This window comes from Bos javanicus, chromosome 21, assembly GCF_032452875.1.
Source record: "Bos javanicus breed banteng chromosome 21, ARS-OSU_banteng_1.0, whole genome shotgun sequence".
Classification (NCBI taxonomy): Eukaryota; Metazoa; Chordata; class Mammalia; order Artiodactyla; family Bovidae; genus Bos; species Bos javanicus.
The window spans coordinates 57,621,282-57,639,801 of record NC_083888.1 but is presented as its reverse complement, the minus strand read 5'-3'; the positions used below and the strand labels follow the sequence as shown (position 1 = coordinate 57,639,801).

The 18,520-nt window shown below is 41.8% G+C and overlaps 1 protein-coding gene across 9 annotated transcripts in view; it reads right to left on the bottom strand.

Annotated features, from left to right (window-relative positions):
• The window catches only part of UNC79 (unc-79 homolog, NALCN channel complex subunit), a 283,506-nt gene that overhangs the window by 110,408 nt on the left and 154,578 nt on the right, over positions 1–18,520 (bottom strand). For all 9 annotated transcript variants that reach the window (XM_061395152.1, XM_061395155.1, XM_061395153.1 and 6 more), the window contains 5 exons: positions 16,402–16,543; positions 10,767–10,846; positions 10,534–10,682; positions 6,242–6,399; positions 1,770–1,951 (listed from right to left, as the gene is read on the bottom strand). In XM_061395152.1, coding sequence (XP_061251136.1) covers positions 1,770–1,951; positions 6,242–6,399; positions 10,534–10,682; positions 10,767–10,846; positions 16,402–16,543 — 711 coding nt within the window. The remainder of the gene's footprint in view (positions 1–1,769; positions 1,952–6,241; positions 6,400–10,533; positions 10,683–10,766; positions 10,847–16,401; positions 16,544–18,520) is intronic.

The window sequence follows — 18,520 nt, the reverse complement described above, 5'->3', positions numbered from 1 at the left end:
TCTATGTGTATTCTAAAATGTAGTTTTGGAAGTATGATTCTCTTAGTAGACACTATGGGCATTAAAAAAAAATTGGTTTGAGGATATATGGATTAAGTGGTTATTATACAATGTATCAGGAAAAATCAATAATATACATGTAGCTCAAATTTCTAAGTCAAAATTTAAGGAATATTCAACGATTAGGAGAAATTGCTCTCCCACACTTTTTTTCCTACCAAAAAGAAGATGCACTTCCACTTACTAGCCATGTAACTCTGAAAAAGTTACTTAACCTTTCTAACTCTCAACTTCTCTATCTGTAAATTTGGAACACACAAGAGGTTATTGTGAGGATTAAATGAGGTAATACATGATGGAACACTTATAATACATTGCCCTGGAAATACAATATATGTTTCACAAATTTTGGTTCTTCCCATTATTGTTACTTTTAATAATAACAATATGCTAATGTGGAAAAACAGCAGAACAGGACTTTGGAGGGTCTAAACTTGGTTCTTCCCTGAATTCACTCTGTGTTCTTTGAAAAGCCACATTATCTCTCTGAGACTTCATTTCTTCAAGTATAAAATAAAGGTACCAAACAGGATAAACAATTCTCTCCAGGTCTCACATTTCATGTCTCTCTGATGTTAATTTGTGGCATTTTGTTTCAGCAGCATATTTACCTTCTCTTATTTTGCTCTGATCTATATTATCATTCATCTGATTTCTCTTAGCATCTAGCTTTAATGACAAGAACTTCCCACCCTGGGGCTTCCCAGGCAGTTCAGGTGGTAAAGAGTCTCCCTGCAATGCAGGAACCTGGGTTCGATCCCTGGACCAGGAAGACTCCTGGGGAAGGAAATGGCAACCCACTCCAGTATTCTTGTCTGGAAAATCCCATGGACAGAGGAGCCTAGCAATCTGCAGTTCATGGGGTTGCAAAAAGTCAGACATGACTGAGCAACTAACACTTTCACTTTTCACTTCTTCCCACTCTGGAGTCAGTTGAATGGTAGAAAATAAACCAACCTAGCTTAAAAGTCTGCCACATACAAAAAATTATACAATACTGCATCTGGCAGAAATGATAGCAGCATGGGGACAAAAACTGAAAAGAAAGAATCAACAAAGAAAACAAGAGGTCTGTTAACATGTTGTGGTTCTAGGATGTTGTTCCCAATTAAAAAATTTCCAGTGTCGAAACTGGAAGCTGAGACTAGTAAAGACTTCCTTAGACACATGTTCTTTGAGAATTTGGAGAGGGACATGCAGGAATACAGCACTGAAACTTTTAATACTACAGAATGTGGAAAAATATACAGTGCACAGAATGTTAGCACACAAAATGTGAAATGTTAAGTTGCAAAGCTTCATGACAATCAAGAAGTCTACAGTTATGACCCAGGACAGTGACCTCAGGTTCATTCCCTGGATTCAATGGCCATGATAATGACTAGTTTATCTTTCAGTTATCACAGGGGTTTATAAGAATCAAAGGGAAAAATGCAGGATATCACTTAAGAAAGGATAATGTGCTATACAAGGATGGAATAAAGTAGTTATTATGAAGTTGTATTGATATTATATTGAGAAGTAAAGTTGTCACCAATGAGTAAATATCTCTCAAAGTCCTTCTCTGAGCAGAAAAAAAAATTTCTGGTGTTATCAGCAGCAGCAGCATTTTGTGTGTGTTATGTGACAAATGACTCAGTGAGTTGGTACAGAAGAGCAGAGTGCCATATGCGGAGCAGACAATGCCCATCACAGGGCAGGAACATCACCTGCAGTGCTGGCCTCTTTATGGTGTCAAGCAGGAGACCGGCCCTCGTAGCCACAGCTGGGTTGACGTCCTCCACAGCTGTCAGGAAGCAGCAGAAGGCGTGTGCCAGGGAGTATTTCAGTAGGTGGTTTTTGGTCACTGAGTGAATATCCAGAAATCTACAAATTACAGCCACTTTTTCCACTGCAATATCAAAGGCACACAACAACAAAAAATGACATTTATTTAGACAGTCTGAGAAATGAATCCACAGAGGATAAAGTTAGTTCGGGGTGCCCTCATACGGATCTTAAACACCAAGAGGAAATTTCAATGCCACCCTTCTTGAGTGTTCTGCTTTATCTGTGTGGCAGAGAGCATTTCTACTCAGTGCAGTAGTTTTCTGCCAGGCAGCCTTGATTTAGTTCCGGGTGTTTTTTCTTTAATGCTCTCTACTTTTGTTGACCTTCCAATCATATTTCAAACTCTTCAAAATGCCTCTATGTTCATTTCCTTGTCCATTCTACAGAGATTCTGCAGACATGTTCTACAGAGGCTCTGCAGACCACACAGGGAGGCGGGACGTGCCCGCCAGGGCTAGCTCTAGGTTCTTAGCATGTCATGAAGTGATATGACAACCACTTCCTGGGGCTACAGAAGCCACATATTTCTTCCATGAAATAGATGCACCCTTACTTGATAGCGTTCTAATTATTCTGCAAATCTATGTTGAATTATTCCAGCCACTCTTTAAACATAGCTTTATAAAAGTTATAGTAGCTAGTAAAGCAATATAGTTCCATGCAAAGACATTTCAGGTCTTTATTTAAGCTGTTCCAGCAGCCTAGAAAGAATATTCCTTCTATTCTTTTCCACTTTTTGACACTCTATCATCCTTAAAGAGTTTGCTGCTGAAATTCTACTGATCTGTAAAGTCACTCTGACTTTCTAGAATGTCCTTTGCATCCCATGAACACCTGCAAAATTACAACTCACTTACCTATGGCATTTGTGTGTTCATATATAGCTATATGACATATTTCTTGTTGTGATCTTGAATTATATCTGTACCTTTATAGTTTCTTAACCTCTTACATGTTTATATTTGGTCACATCAATTAAATTAGGAGCCTCTTAAGAGCAGGAATCTGTTCACATACTATTTTTGTTACTCCCATAGTACCTAGTACATATAGTACTTATTCAATAAATTCATAAATTCATTTATTTTATATATATGTATATATAAAACTAAGATCATTCTACGTTTGTTATATAAAATATACCTATAAATATTTTATATATAAAAAGCAGAGACATTACTTTGTGGACAAAGGTCCACATAGCCAAAGCTATGGTTTTTCCAGTAGTCATGTACAGATCTGAAAGTTGGACCATAAAGAAGGCTGAGCGCCAAAGAATTGATACTTTTGAATTGTGGTGTTGGAGAAAACTCTTGAGAGTCCCTTGGGTGGCAAGGAGAACAAACCAGTCCATCCTAAAGGAAATCAGTCTTGAATATTCATTGGAAGGACTGATGCTGAAGCTGAAGCTCCAATACTTTGGCCACCTGCAAAGAGCCAACTCATTAGAAAAGACTCTAAAACTGGGAAAGCTTGAAGGCAGGAGGAGAAGGGGATGACAGAGGATGAGATGGTTAGATAGCATCACCAACTCAATGGACACGAGTTTGAGTAGGCTCTGGGAGTTGGTGATGGACAGGGAAGCCTGGTGTACTGCAGTCCATGGGGTTGCAAAGAGTCAGACATAACTGAGCGACTGAAGAGCTCATTCTAAGACAAAAGAGATCATTCTAAGTACTTGGGGGAGATGGAAGTAAATGGAAAAATGAACTGTTTCGGACTGAATGTTTGTGTCCCCTCCAAAAATTGATATTGGAGTCTTAATTCCCAATGTAGTGGCATTTGGAGGTGGGACCTTGGGAGGTAATTAGGTTTAGATGACATCATGAGGGTAGGCTCCCTATTATGGGACTGGTGAACTTATAATAAAAAGAAGGGAGACCAGAGTTCTCTCTCTCTCCACCATGTAAAGATATAGCAAGAAGGCAGTCATCTACAAGACAAGAACAGAACCCTCACAAAGGAACCCAATAAGCTGGAGCCTTGATCTTGAACTTCCCAGCCTCCAGAATGATGAGAAATAAATTTCTGTTGTTTAAGCCACCCAGTCTATGGTATTCTGTTATGGTTTCTCAAGTAGACTAATTATGTGAATGAGTCTCAGATCTCGACTTCAAAGTCAAGTCAACTAAAAGAGATAACACAAGTACAATTATAACAGAAATGTAATGTAAAAGGCTAGAACTGCCATTAACGAGGTAGAAATAAAATGCTACAGGAGATTAGAGGATAAAGAAATGACTTTCCACTGAACGAATAGAGAAAGTGAAATTCAATGGGGGCATTTGAAGACTCATGAAATGGAGGTGGCATTTGAATGGGACCTGGAATGGAAGAAAGATTCATTAGAAAAGACCCTGATGTTGGGAAAGATTGATGGCAGGAAGAAAAGAGAATGACAGAGGATGAGATAGGTGGTTGGATGGCATCACCGACTCTATGGACACAAGTTTGAGCAAGCTTCAGGAATTGGCAATGCACAGAGAAGCCTGGCATGCTGCAGTCATCAGGTCACAAAGAGTCAGACGCAACTGAGTGACTGAACTGAACTGAACTTGAATGGAAGAGGACTTCAGAGGGAGAGCACAGAATGGTCAACACATGGATGAAGAAAAGCAAAAAGCAATGGAGAAATAGCGATGGTATATGTAGAAAGAAAAGTGAGAAATAAGGCTGCAAACACTTGCAGTTAGACCATGGGAATCTTTGAATGTCTGTTTAAGGACTCTGAAATTTATTCTCTAGGCATCTAAAGACCTATTAAAACTTTTTGAGTAGAAAAGCAATATAATCAGATATTTATCTGCTTTATTTGTATTCAAATGTCTATAAAATGTTGTCAATACCATGTAGTCTTTTGCTAGAAAGTTTTACTCTAATTTCATACAACATCATGTGCTGTCACATAAATAAACCAGCCCTGGGATTCATGGGACATTAAAAGCAAGAACTCCTTGAGGGGATCAGATGTTAGGGAACTAAACTCAAGGTATAATAATTAACTCACCTGATGGAACTTCCATTTCTCTGCAAAATTTCTGAGACACTAAAATATACTGCAGATGGTGACTGCAGCCGTGAAATTAAAAGACGCTTACTCCTTGGAAGGAAAGTTATGACCAACCTAGATAGCATATTCAAAAGCAGAGACATTACTTTGCCAACAAAGGTCCATCTAGTCAAGGCTATGGTTTTTCCAGTGGTCATGTATGGATGTGAGAGTTGGACTGTGAAGAAAGCTGAGTGCCAAAGAATTGATGCTTTTGAACTGTGGTGTTGGAGAAGACTTGAGAGTCCCTTGGACTGCAAGGAGATCCAACCAGTCCATTCTGAAGGAGATCAGCCCTGGGATTTCTTTGGAAGGAATGATGCTGAAGCTGAAACTCCAGTACTTTGGCCACCTCATGTGAAGAGTTGACTCATTGGAAAAGATTCTGATGCTGGGAGGGATTGGGGGCAGGAGGAGAAGGGGACAACGGAGGATGAGATGGCTGGATGGCATCACTGACTCGATGGACGTGAGTCTGAGTGAACTCCGGGGGCTGGTGATGGACAGGGAGGCCTGGCGTGCTGCGATTCATGGGGTAGCAAAGAGTTGGACACGGCTGAGCGACTGAACTGAACTGAACTGAACTGAAAATATACCGAACCATTCTGATCAGGCACACTGTGGTGTGCCAACCCTGCTTGCTACCCCTTGAGAGTGGGAGTACCAGCAGATTAGAGTGACAGTGAGGCCAGCAGATATAAGACTAAGACACACCCAGGTTCGTTCCATACCCTGTTCCTCTAGGAACCTGCCATTCTAAGCACTAGGAATTACAAGCATCACTGCAGACTTGGTCCCTGATGTTTCAATGGCAAGAGTACAACAGCAGAGCTTCTCAAACTTCACTGAATTACCTGGAGAGAACTTGTTAGAAATATAGACTTCTGGCCTCACCTCCTAAAATTCTGATGCAGTAGGTCTAGGATGAGGCCCAGTAACCTGCATTTTAAGTGAACATTTCCAGGTATTCCATTGCAAGTAACCCATTAGGCTGACTACCATTCACACCAGAACCCCTTTGAGAGTAAACAGGGGTACAATTAATAAGCACTTCTGGACAACAGGCATTCACTGGGACTATCTTAGACAAACCTAGACAGGGTCAACCTACCTAAGGACCATCCTGGAAAATTCTATTATCAAGGAAGCTCAATTAAGTAGAGCCAACAAAGAACATTAGCAAGCAGGACAACACCTTCTAAAAAGAAGGGAGGAAAAGGAAGGGCCAGAAAGAGATATCATGACTGGACATCTGGTTTACCTGGTGAACCAGAGAGAATTTTTAAGCTAATACAGAGGTACCTGCTTCAAACCTCATCTTCCAGTCTTTGCTGTTGAAATTGCCATTTATGATTGTCCAAAAGATGTCAGCACCATGAGGAAGTGACAAAGCGTGAAGAAGGAGAGGAACTGCCAACGAAGACAGCTGGGAGAATTCAGATTTGACGACTCTCCACAGGCTGGGGAATCAAGAAAAAGCAAAGTGGTTACAGTTACAACAAACTTTCTAGAAATAAATCTTATTATCTTAATTTATGGGAAGTGTCGTTAACAGATGGCTGGTAGGGATGCTCTGATACACTCTTTTTCTATGTTAATTCTTTTTAAATGTTTGGCTGCATTCTGTGGCATGTAGGACCTCAGTTCCCCAACCAGGGATCGAACCCTCAACCCCCGCATTAAGGTGGAGCCTTAATCACTGAACTGCCAGGGAAGCCCTTTCCTATGTTAATTTTTTTTTAAGAAGTTACTTATATATAAGAACACAGAAAAACGCTACCGGTTAACATTGCATGTTAACATAAAGTTTTAAACTGTATATTATAAATCCAGGTACATAAATGGACAATAACTGTTAAATAATAACTGATATTAGTTATGTTAAGCTGATGAGGTGATAAGTGATTTTTGAAAACGCTCTTATAGTGAACATCTGGAGAATTTTATTGGTTTTGTTTGCCTAGCATCCTTTTATTCTTATTCTAGCAAACAACTCTCTTCCTATTAAGAACAGCCTCTGTACCAACTGGCAGGGTTGTTAATCAAGTTCCCCCAACTTCTCTATCCCAAGAGTGAACACAAAGCCCAGACTGATCAGAATACTTCAATGTAATGAATAGACTGATTAGTCCAGGGGTGGGCATGTGACCAAGCACGGGAATGCTGGCATCCTTTTCCAGGCTTTGGTATGTACTCTGAAATCTCAAGAATGAAGTGAGATGTGGCTCTAGAGCTGCTGGCCACCCTGTCCCACCTCACAGGGGCAGCCTGCTGAAAGCCAGCACAGAGGGAACAAGGCTAAGCAATGTGCAGGGAGGGAGAGAGGGGTGGGAGACGAGAGAGGGAAAACAAACAGAAAGGGGGAGGCATCCCTGGTAACACCTTAGGAATACTTGCCATTCCTAAAATCAGACCAATACTGCTCAAAAACACACCTTAGTAAGTTAAAGCAAAGTCCCTAACAATACATGCCAGAATAATTCTGAATGCATATTTTTAGTAATAATATTTTCAAATTTTTTATTCAGTTATCTAAAGTATGGCTTTTGTTTGTTTTCACTTTGGTTTATTCTGTCTTGTTTCCTCTTTGGCTCTAAAGTTAATACCAGAATCAACATGACATTTGACTTCCAAGCAAGACTATAAAGTTTTTTGCCACTCAGTTCGTAGTCATTTCTTAGGGCAGCCTAGGAAACTAGTATATTTCCCCCTCCATCTTAGCTGAAACCTGACATCTTGCTGGTAACACAATTTCCCCTTAACCTCTCTATGAGTCTTCATCCTAGTCTTCACTAGCTCCACACAATCCTTGGTTCCCATGGCTTCCTCCAGGCCTTCTCTTACCAACCTCTTTCTATTGAAACCCATGCCATCTACTTACAGGGCCCTGTCCCCTCTCCCTTCCCTGCTGAATGTGGTCCCTGCTAGACTTCCTCCTCATCCAAGCCTCTGCCAATGTCTCTAGTGAATCCAGCCATGGTCTCACAGGTCCACCTCTTCCTCAGTCACGGTGGCCTTTATCTTACTCTATTGGGTGAGTCACTGACCTCCCCTCAGGAAGGCTGAGAACATTCAGTTCCCACCTCTGATCCTGACTTAGGCTATTTTTCCCTCTTTTCTATACTCTTCCCCCAAATGTCAAACCTCTTTTGGCTTCGCTTGCCTCCAGTTTTAGACGGGATCCCAGAGTCAACCATTTTGATCCTCTGGAATTCCTCATCCCTCTGACCTTCCACCATAATCAAAGCACTAATTCCCACACCTGAATAAACCCATTGCCTACTTTTATCCACATTCAGGCCCCAGAGTACTGGTGAAAAAAATCCACAAATTCCTACATGCCTGGCGCATCACAGTTAGGTGCCAGCTCACCTCGGCAAGGCCCCAAGGCTAGTGTTTCTTTGATGATTTCTTGCTGATGCCTTACTGCTTCCCTTATGTAACCTGTTCCACACTTTTTCCATATTCTTCAAACTCCCAACTCAATCTTTATCGCCCCTTCCCTCTCAGAGGAAGACATCAGCATGTACTATTCTTAAGGTTCTGGTTACTTGTTATGATCCCCTTGACACTTTTCCTTTTCCTGCAAATGCATCTCCTTTCAAAGGAAAAGGCATCCCTCCTCTTTCTCCCCACCCTTGTTCTTGATCTCATGTGCCTGCCTTCCAGGACTTGGCTCCACCAACTACTCCCTTTCCTCTACTTCTTTCTATGGACCATAAATGTTCCAAACGTCTTTATTCAAAACACACTTGACATCCACTTCTTTTCCCCTCTAAGTGTCTGATCATTCCCTCCTCTTCAAACAAACTTTTCAGTAGGAAGTTCTGTATTATATCTTAACATTCCCAAAGCCTTTGCAAGCTCTTTGCACACCCTCAAATGCGGATGGTCCCCAGTGATCTCTTTTCTTCATGTGCTGTGCTGTGCTTAGTCACTCAGTCACATCTGACTCTTTGTGACCCCATGGACTGTAGCCTACCAGGCTCCTCTGTCCATGGGATTCTACAGGCAATCATACTGGAGTGGGTTGCCATGCCCTCCTCCAAGGGATCATCGCAACCCAGAGATCGAACCCAGGTCTCCTGCATTGCAGGTGGATTCTTTACCGTCTGAGCCACCAGGGAAGCCCAAGAATAGCCTGTCCCTTCTCCAGGGGATCTTCCTGACCCAGAAGTTAAACCAGGGTCTCCTGCATTACAGGTGGATTCTTTATGAGCTGAGCTACCAGGGAAGCCCCTTTTCTTCATACTCATGCTATGAAAGTACAATTCTGACCCTGTTCATTGTTTCAAAATCTTCCAAAGATCTCCAAATACCATTAAGTAAGTAGTAGTAGTGTAGTCAGTCATGTCCGACTCTTTGCAACCCCCTGCCAGGCTCCTCAGTCCATGGGGATTCACCAGGCAAGAATACTGGAGTGGGTTGCCATTCCCTTCTTCCCGACTCAGGGATTGAAGACGGTTTCCCACATTACAGGCAGATTCTTTGAGCCACCGTGACATGTCTATATTATTATAACTAGATCAACAAATGTAAACATTGGGCTTCCCTGGTGGATCAGTGGCAAAGAATCCAGCTACCAGTGCAGGAGACACAGTGCAGGAAGATCCCCTGGAGAAGGGAATGGCAACCCACTTGAGTATTCTTGCCTGGAAAATTCCATAGGCAAAGGAGCCTGGCAGGCTACAGTCCATGCGGTCGCAAAAGAGTCAGACATGACTTCAAACAACAACAAAGCCTCTATTTTCAAAGGCTTTTCACTCTTGCGTCCCAACCTCCAGCTTCGCTTTCCATTCTAAGTCACTTAAGTCATGTCCAACTCTGTGCGACCCTCTGGACTGTAGCCCTCCAGGCTCCTCTGCCCATGAGATTCTCCAGGCAGAAATACTGGAGTAGGCTGCCATTTCCTTCTCCAGGGGATCTTCTCGATCCAGGGATCCAACCTGCGTCTCCTGCACTGGCAGGTGGATTCTTAACCACTGAGCCATCTGGGAAGCCAAGTTAACCTGAACCACACTTTTGTTTTTCAATTATCTCATTTGCTTACATATTAAATGAGAATTATATTTTTTGACTTATTTCCAAGAACACTGTAACAGTTATTTTAAGGTTGTCAGGAAGAAAATAATTAGTAAATCTAGGACAATATTTTATTATTTTTCTCAAAATGCTTCAGGAATGTCTAAAAAATAACTTTTCAGACAATATATGGAGAGATTTAGATGCTTATTAGCAGTACTGCTTCAAGTAAGATGTTGAGTCTTAGTTGTACTTGGTATCTATTAACTTATACCAATTGACATTTTTCTAGCATACACTGTATTCTTAAGTCATCTAACAATTAAAAGGCATAAAATAATCCTTATTTTGCCTTTTCTACTTCTACAGTATCTAGCAAATTACTATTCCTCATGTTGATATACTTAAAAAATTAGACTCTATAAAAGAAATGTAAGTAGTTCCTATAGGCAAATTAGTCTGTCCTGACTAAGAGAAAGAACCCAATGAATTGATAAGTCTTATTCTAACACTGATTTTCACAGATGAAATCTAAAATAGAAACAGACAAAAACACTATTAGGAAGACATACCTTGCAATCAGCATATGATCCTGAATATAGGCTAAAAATTGAGGATGATCTTTTCTAGCAATGTATAAACACTCTCCATGTAGACAGAGGATCTTCAGGCAATTGAGCATATTAAAAAGAATGTCTGGCTCTTCAAACTTAGCCATTTCCTATGCAAAGAATCACATGTTTACTGAGTTATCGCAAATGGCAATGCTACCAAATAAAATATTCAAATATCTCAAAAAACATACCTGGAAAATGGTGTATATTAGTCTCAACGTTACTGGAAGCTGCTGGTGGCAAAACTTTCTTTCAGTATCATTCTTTATTGCTAGGAAGAAATAATTACACACAAGTTAGCACAACTCTTTTCCCCATCATTCATGAATTATCAAGACCATAAAATGAAGAGAAGTAAATATAGAATATATTAAAAATATTCATGTAAAGTGTTTCTTTGCTCTCCAAGTAAGCATATATACTTTCCATAATGCAAGTGAGGGAAAGCTAGATTTAGGATCCTCAGCTTCCAACTCCCACTGTGTATTCAGAAATCTTTCATTCCCTGAAGCAACCCCAGCCCAGCTCTATGCTCCTGTGGGCACCTAGTTCCACTGATACCTGGAGGGGCCTAGGGCTTGGCTAGGTTTGCCTTCCTATTTGAAAGGGAGATAGTATAGTGTGAAAATGTTAATTGTTCAGTCATGTCTGACTCTTTACAACCTCATGGACTGTAGCCCGCCAAGTTCCTCTCCATGGAATTTCCCAGGCAAGAACACTGGAGTGGATTGCCATTTCCTTCTCCAGGGGATCTTCCTAACCCAGGGATCAAACCTGGGTCTCCTGCATTGAAGGCAGATTCTTTACCATCTGAGCCACTAGGGAATGCAGGTATTAAAGAGAGATGTGGGCTTCCCTGGTAGCTCAGATGGTAAAGAATCTGCTTGTAGTGCAGGCAGGGTTTGATTCCTGGGTCAGGAAGATCCCCTGGAGAAGGGAATGGCTACCCATTCTGGAATTCTTCCTGCAGAATTTCATGGACAGAGGACCTGATGGGCTACACAGTCCTTGGGGTCAGAAACAGTCAGACATGACTGAGCGACTGAGCAACTAACACTTTTACTTTCTTTTTCACTTTCAAAGAGACATATGCAAGTTGTATTAACACCTAAGGATTTACCCCAGGATTCACATGTATCCTTTTCACACATGCACAGGACTTACTCTTGCACACACAAAAAAAGGATACTTTTAAAGACTTGAGAATATTTAAGTGAGAACTATTCATGGTTTTATCTTCTTGTGAAGATCTCTAAAAAGACCTTTGCCTCTATAGTTGGGGGTAGGGGGGTGACTTGAGGAAGGTATATTGTAAGTGAGGCATGTCAGAGAAAAGAATTCACAAGTTAATTCTCAAATGTAGAAACTAGTGTAAAATGTTTTCAAATCACTATTATAAGTTTTGGCAATTCCTAGGATAGCCACTGGGAGTCAAACCATCTTTGTCTAGCATAAAAATTTTTTTTAGTATTTTTAATGGAGAACATATCTGACTACTGTAAGAAATAGGTGCCAGGCCACAAAACAGGAAACAGGAAATATTCTAGAAAGAGGAGGAAACCACTGAACATATATCAATAGAGCGTTCCGCTAATCTCTGACGGAAGAGCTCAAGAACCCCGTCTGAAGACCCACAAAGCAGAAGCAGGACCAGGGTGCTCGGCAGCAGGGAGGGCGGGTCTTGGGAAACAATTCCTCCTCCCTGAGGAGACAAGTTATAACTGTGTCCTGCAAACAGCAGAGAGTAAGAGAGGAAAAATAGACCAGAAACTGTGACCAGAGCCTGAAGCAGTGTTTAGGGGAGGTGAATAGAGCAAATGTTTAGATAAGTGGAGCTTATAAACAATTAAGCACAAGGGGAAGTATAATTTATAAAAATCAATTGCTTGATTTTAACCATTATTCAAATGGCAATTAATTGATTTGTGCACTATGTTGAGTTAAAAAAATCTATTTACACAGAAAGAGCACAGGTTATTAGATCGTAAGTGAAATCCATCAACCTACCAGACTTAAGACTGTACTAACGATCATCAAGACAGTGTGGTACTGGCACAAAGACAGAAATATAGATCAATGGAACAAAACAGAAAGCTCAGAGATAAATCCACACACCTATGGACACCTTATCTTTGACAAAGGAGGCAAAAATATACAATGAAGAAAAGACAGTATCTTTAGCAAGTGGTGCTGGGAAAACTGGTCAACCACTTGTAAAAGAATGAAACTAGAACACTATCTAACACCATACACAAAAATAAACTCAAAATGGATTAAAGATCTAAATGTAAGACCAGAAACTATAAAACTCTTAGAGGAAAACATAGGCAGAATACTTTGACATAAATCACAGCAAGATTACACTTCCCAGAGTAATGGAAATAAAAACAAAAATAAACAAATGGGACCTAATTAAACTTAAAAGCTTTTGTACAATGAAGGAAACTATAAGCAAGGTGAAAAGGCAGCCTTCAGAATGGGAGAACATAATAGCAAATGAAGCAACTGACAAAGAATTAATCTCCAAAATATACAAGCAGCTCCTGCAGCTCAACTGTAGAAAAATAAATGACCCAATAAAAAAATGGGCCAAAGAACTAAACAGACATTTCTCCAAATAAGACATACAAATGGCTAACAAACACATGAAAAGATGCTCAACATCACTCATTATCAGAGAAATGCAAATCAAAATCACAATGAGGTACCATCTCATGCCGGTCAAAATGGCTGCCATCACAAAGTCTACAAACAATAAATGCCGGAGAGGGTGTGGAGAAAAAGGAAACTTCTTACACTGTTGGTGGGAATGCAAACTAGTACAGCCACTATGGAGAACAGTGTGGAGATTCTTTTAAAAACTGGAAGTAGAAATAGAACTGCCCATACTACCCAAGAATCCCACTGCTGGGCATACACACCAAGGAAAACAGAATTGAAAGAGACACATGTACCCCAGTGTTCATCACAGCACTGTTTACAACAGTTAGGACATGGAAGCAACCCAGATGTCCATCAGCAGACAAATGGATAAGGAAGTTGTGGTACATATACACAATGGAATATTACTCAGCTATTTTAAAAAAAGAACACATTTGAGTTAGTTCTAATGAGGTGGATGAAACTGGAGCCTATTATACAGAGTGAAATAAGTCAGAAAGAGAAACATCAATACAGCATATTAATGCACATACATGGAATTTAGAAAGATGGTAACGACGACCCTATAGGCAACCCAACAAAAGAGATACAGATGTAAAGAACAGACTTTTAGCCTATGCGGAAGAAGGCAAGGGTGGGACTATATGAGAGAATAGCACTGAAACATGAATATTACCATATGTAAAATAGATGACCAGTACAAGTTTGATGCATGATGCAGAGCACTCAAAGCTGATGCTCTGGGACACCCAGAGGGATGGCATAGGGAGGGTGATGGGAGCAGGGTTCAGGGTGGTGGGACACATGGATACCCATGGCTGATTCATGTCGATGTATGGCAAAAACCACCACAATATTGTAAAGTAACTACCCTCCAATTAAAATAATTATTTTTTTTAAAAAAGACTAAATCGACCATGTGGCTTTCAGAGAAAAAAAATAATAAGTGAAATCCATGCTTTCCTTAGGCATTAATTCCTGATAGAAACATGGCTTGGGCCTCAGCCTTGGCAAATAATTAGTAAATCTAAATAAACCCAGAGACGTAGGTTCTAGTCTCATCCCTGCCACTAACTAGTTGCACAATGTTCGGGTTACCAATTTCCAGTCTCCCACCCCAGGTACACCCAGGATCAAGGGTGAGCAGGCGGAGCTCATTTCACTGTGTTTGTGTTTCAACTCCTCAGATGACCCTGATGCTCCATTACATTTTGGAATCATGTTGAGCATAAAGTATAAATCAGGAGTGAACAACACGAGCTACATGACCACGAGCAAGATGCTCAACCATCCCGGATGTACTTCCCTCATCCACACAGTGAGAAGGCTGACCTAGATCGGCAGGTTTCAAATCTCTTTCCATGAAGTCCTTTGTTGAAACAGAATCTTACGTAGAACTCCAACATATGAAATAGCACAAGACAGAGCGCCCTGGCTGAAGCAGGGTGGGAGCCTGGGTCTGCTCATCCTTTGCCCACATCTTCTCACCAACTGCCACCCAATTAAGGATGGTCAAAAGAAAACACAGAGATTTACAACCTCTAGTACACGCTAAGCAGAGAAGGCAGTGGCACTCCACTCCAGTACTCTTGCCTGGAAAATCCCATGGACGGAGGAGCCTGGTGGGCTGCGGTCCATGAGGTCGCTAAGAGTCGGAAACAACTGAGCGACTTCACTTTCACTCTTCACTTTCATGCATTGTAGAAGGAAATGGCAACCCACTCCAGCGTTCTTGCCTGGAGAATCCCAGGGACGGGGGAGCCTGGTGGGCTGCCGTCTATGGGGTCGCACAGAGTCGGACACGACTGAAGCAACTTAGCAGTAGCAGCAGTATACACTAAGAACCAATGAAGCAGGTGATCTCAGGTGTTCCCTTTTCTAAGTGTCAATGGTTCTAAATAGTGTGAGTCAGCATTTTGTTTGTGTGTGTGCCAGTCCTGTCTGACTCTTTGCAATCCCATGGACTGTAGCCTGCCAGGCTCCTCTGTTCCTGGGATTCTCCAAGCAAGAATACTGGCGTGGGTTACCATTTCATCCTCCAGGGGATCTTTCCAACCCAGGGATCAAGCCCACGTCTCATGCATTGGCAGGCGGATTCTCTACCACTTTAGCCACCTGGGAAGTCAATATATTCACCCCTCAACTAACTATTTATACAGTTCCTGCTGAAGCAGTGAGTTCCAACCAAGCAGTCTGTACTAACAATGTAGTTACCCTGGTCTGATCAGATGCGCCATGAGCTGAAAAGGAGCCCCCAAAATAGTTATTTAATGTTTGCTGCTCACTGAAGCGGTGATGGAAAGCCCGTGCTTCCCAAACTTTGGTTCTGGGGAGCGGGTCCCCCAGGGGCCAGTTCAGGATTGTGGAAGCAGGAAGATATAAATTCAGAGAGTGCCACAGTGCAGATCCAGAAACCAGGCTTTGCCAGAGAGACGTGAGGTCACACCCTAAATTCCTGAAACCTCTTCAGAGTTTGAAGAGCTGGAGATGATTTCATGGGGGCCGGTTCCTGCCATCTTGCTGCTCCCAATTAGCCTACACAGAGCCTTTAAGCAAACTAGAATGAGGGCATCCCTCTTCCCAGCTCTGAGCAGAGCCAACCAAGTAGCCTTAGAGTATGACTTGTACAGCTGCTCACGATGAGCCCATCCAAGGTCCCAGCCAAAGCCCTGGGGGCGCAGCTTTGGCCACCTCTATCCAAAAGCACCGTGCTTTGGCCAAATGACCTGAGTAGCTCTCAAGAGCGCTGGCCCCCTCCACTTGGTTGCTGTTGTTTAGTCGCTCAGACGTGTCTGACTGTGACCCCACGGACTGCAGCACGCCAGGCTTCCCTGTCCTTCACTGTCTCCCCGAGTTTGGCCCTTCAACCTTAGTTCACAGCTGCTTCTCCGTAGAGAACACGATTCAGTGTGGAGATGCTGCCTTCCCTGACAGGGTGGGTTTTGTCGCTCACAAGCTCCAATTGCCAGGAACATGCTCAGGGACTTCTGCTCTACTAGAAGCACGCCGTGGATCTGTTCACTTCATAATCTTGAGAGAAATGGTTCATGTGCACCAGTCTGAACTTGCCCAAGCCTAGAGTAGGCTAAGCAACCCAGGTCCTGAATGTTCGTGCAGACTGGGTGGGATGTGCCCACCACTCCCAGTAAGCCGCAGTCCACCTACCAGCATGTTCCATGGGCTCGGGGCAGTTGCCAGGGTTCTCCTCACGCTTGTTCGCTGGATTCTCCTCCTCCTCACCTTCAGGGCCTATAATAAACTCTGGTCTGGAGGAAAGGAGGCTATCTTCAAGGCTGTCTGTGGGCTCCTGAAACAAACACAAACAGCCGGATGAGCAGCCCTTCAGGGATGTGAAGTCCCTCTTAGTTCAACAAAGATAGGTGAGCACCTGCTGGTCCCAGGCCCTGTGCTGAACCCCGGGGGAGCAAAGGCACTGCCTCCAAAGACATTTAGATCAGCTATTTTCCGAAACATTTTCATTAGCTTAAAATACATATGGAAAAAAAATCTTAAAAACATTGTTAAACTTCCTAGGCTAGCTTTCTCACCTCTGCTTTAATTCCTGTGACTGTCTCAATTACCTAGTAATTCCAACCCATGCTCATTTTGTTCACTAACAGTACTGAATTAGCAGAGAATAATAAGGGGTTCACATCAATATGTGTGTGTGTGCTCAGTCGTGTCTGATTCTCTGTGACCCCATGGACTGTAGCCAGCCAGGCTCCTCTCTCTGTCCATGGGATTTCCCAGGCAAGAATACTGGAGTGGGTTGCCATTTCCTTCTCCAGGGGATCTTGTCAATTCAGCAGTTGAACCTGCATTTCTTGTGTCTCCTGCATTGACAGAAAAATTCTTTACCACTGCAGCACCTGGGAAGCCCTCACATCCACATATTTGGATACAAATACTGGTGGCTAGGGGAAGTCACATTTTTCAGAGCAAGACATTTCTATAACATGCAAGTTAAAGAGAGCTAGGTACAGCAACCCAAGTGTTCATCAACAGATGAACAAATAGACAAAATGTAGCAAATACATACAATGGAATATTATTCACTCTTATAAAGGAAAGAAATTCTGACACACGATACAATATGAATGGACCTTGAGGACATTATGCCCGGCTTCCCAGGTGGCACTAGTGGTAAAGAATCCACCTGCCAATGCAGGAGACACAAGAGACGCGGATTTGATGCATAGGTTGGGAAGATTCCCCTGGGGTAGGAAATGCCAACCCACTCCAGTATTCTTGCCTGGGAAATCCCATGGATAGATGAGCCTGAAGGGCTACAGTCCATGGGATCACAGAGAGTGGGATGCAACCGAGCACTTGGGCACAAAGACATTATGCTAAGTGACATAAGCTGGTCATAAAAGGATAAATATTGTATGATTCCACTTATATGAGGTATCTATAGGAGTCAAAGTCATAGAAACAGAAAGTAAAATTGTATTCTCCAGAGTTAAAGGGAGGGAGGAATGAGCGTTATTGTTTGATGGGTACAGAGTTTCTGTTTTGCAAGATGAAAATATAAAGATTGGCTATACAACAATGTGAATATACCTAACACCACATCTGTATATCTATATATAACAAGCTGAAAAATGAGTGGGAGAGATTTGAAAAGAAAGAGAGAGAGTGTACATGCTGGGTATGGCTACTATTCAAAATATCCATCTCTAGTTATCCTCCTATTCCAGTTTTATTCTTTCTTTGAAGTTCCACCTTCAAATATCCTCTTTTAAAATCATCTTGTTTTAGGGGAAAGGTTGGGGGGAGTTTGGGATTAATATATACACACTAATATATATAAAGTAGATAATCAATAAGGACCTACTGTATAGCACAGGGAACTCTACTCAGTATTCTATAACAGCCTGTGTGGGGAAAGGATCTGAAGAAGAATGGTTATATGTATACGCATAATTTAATCACTTTGCTGCACACTTGAAACTAAACAATGCTGTAAATCAACTACACTCCAATATAAAATAAAACTTAAAACTTTTAAAAAATAAATAAAATTTTAAAGTATCTTCTTTATTTAACACTTTAACCAGTACAAATTTGAAGAATTACTTGATTGCCAGCTCAAAGCAAGCAGGTGAAGACTGATGGGATACAAAAGAAGAAAAAATTCAGCGCTAAATTGGTGTCTGGGAAGGTTCTGAAAATATCCTTGCCAGCTTCAGTTTTGATGAGACGGGCCCTGTTCCTAGGTCACCCATGAACAAGATGTTAAGTCAAATTACAAACTGATTTCCACAAAATTCGATACAGTGCA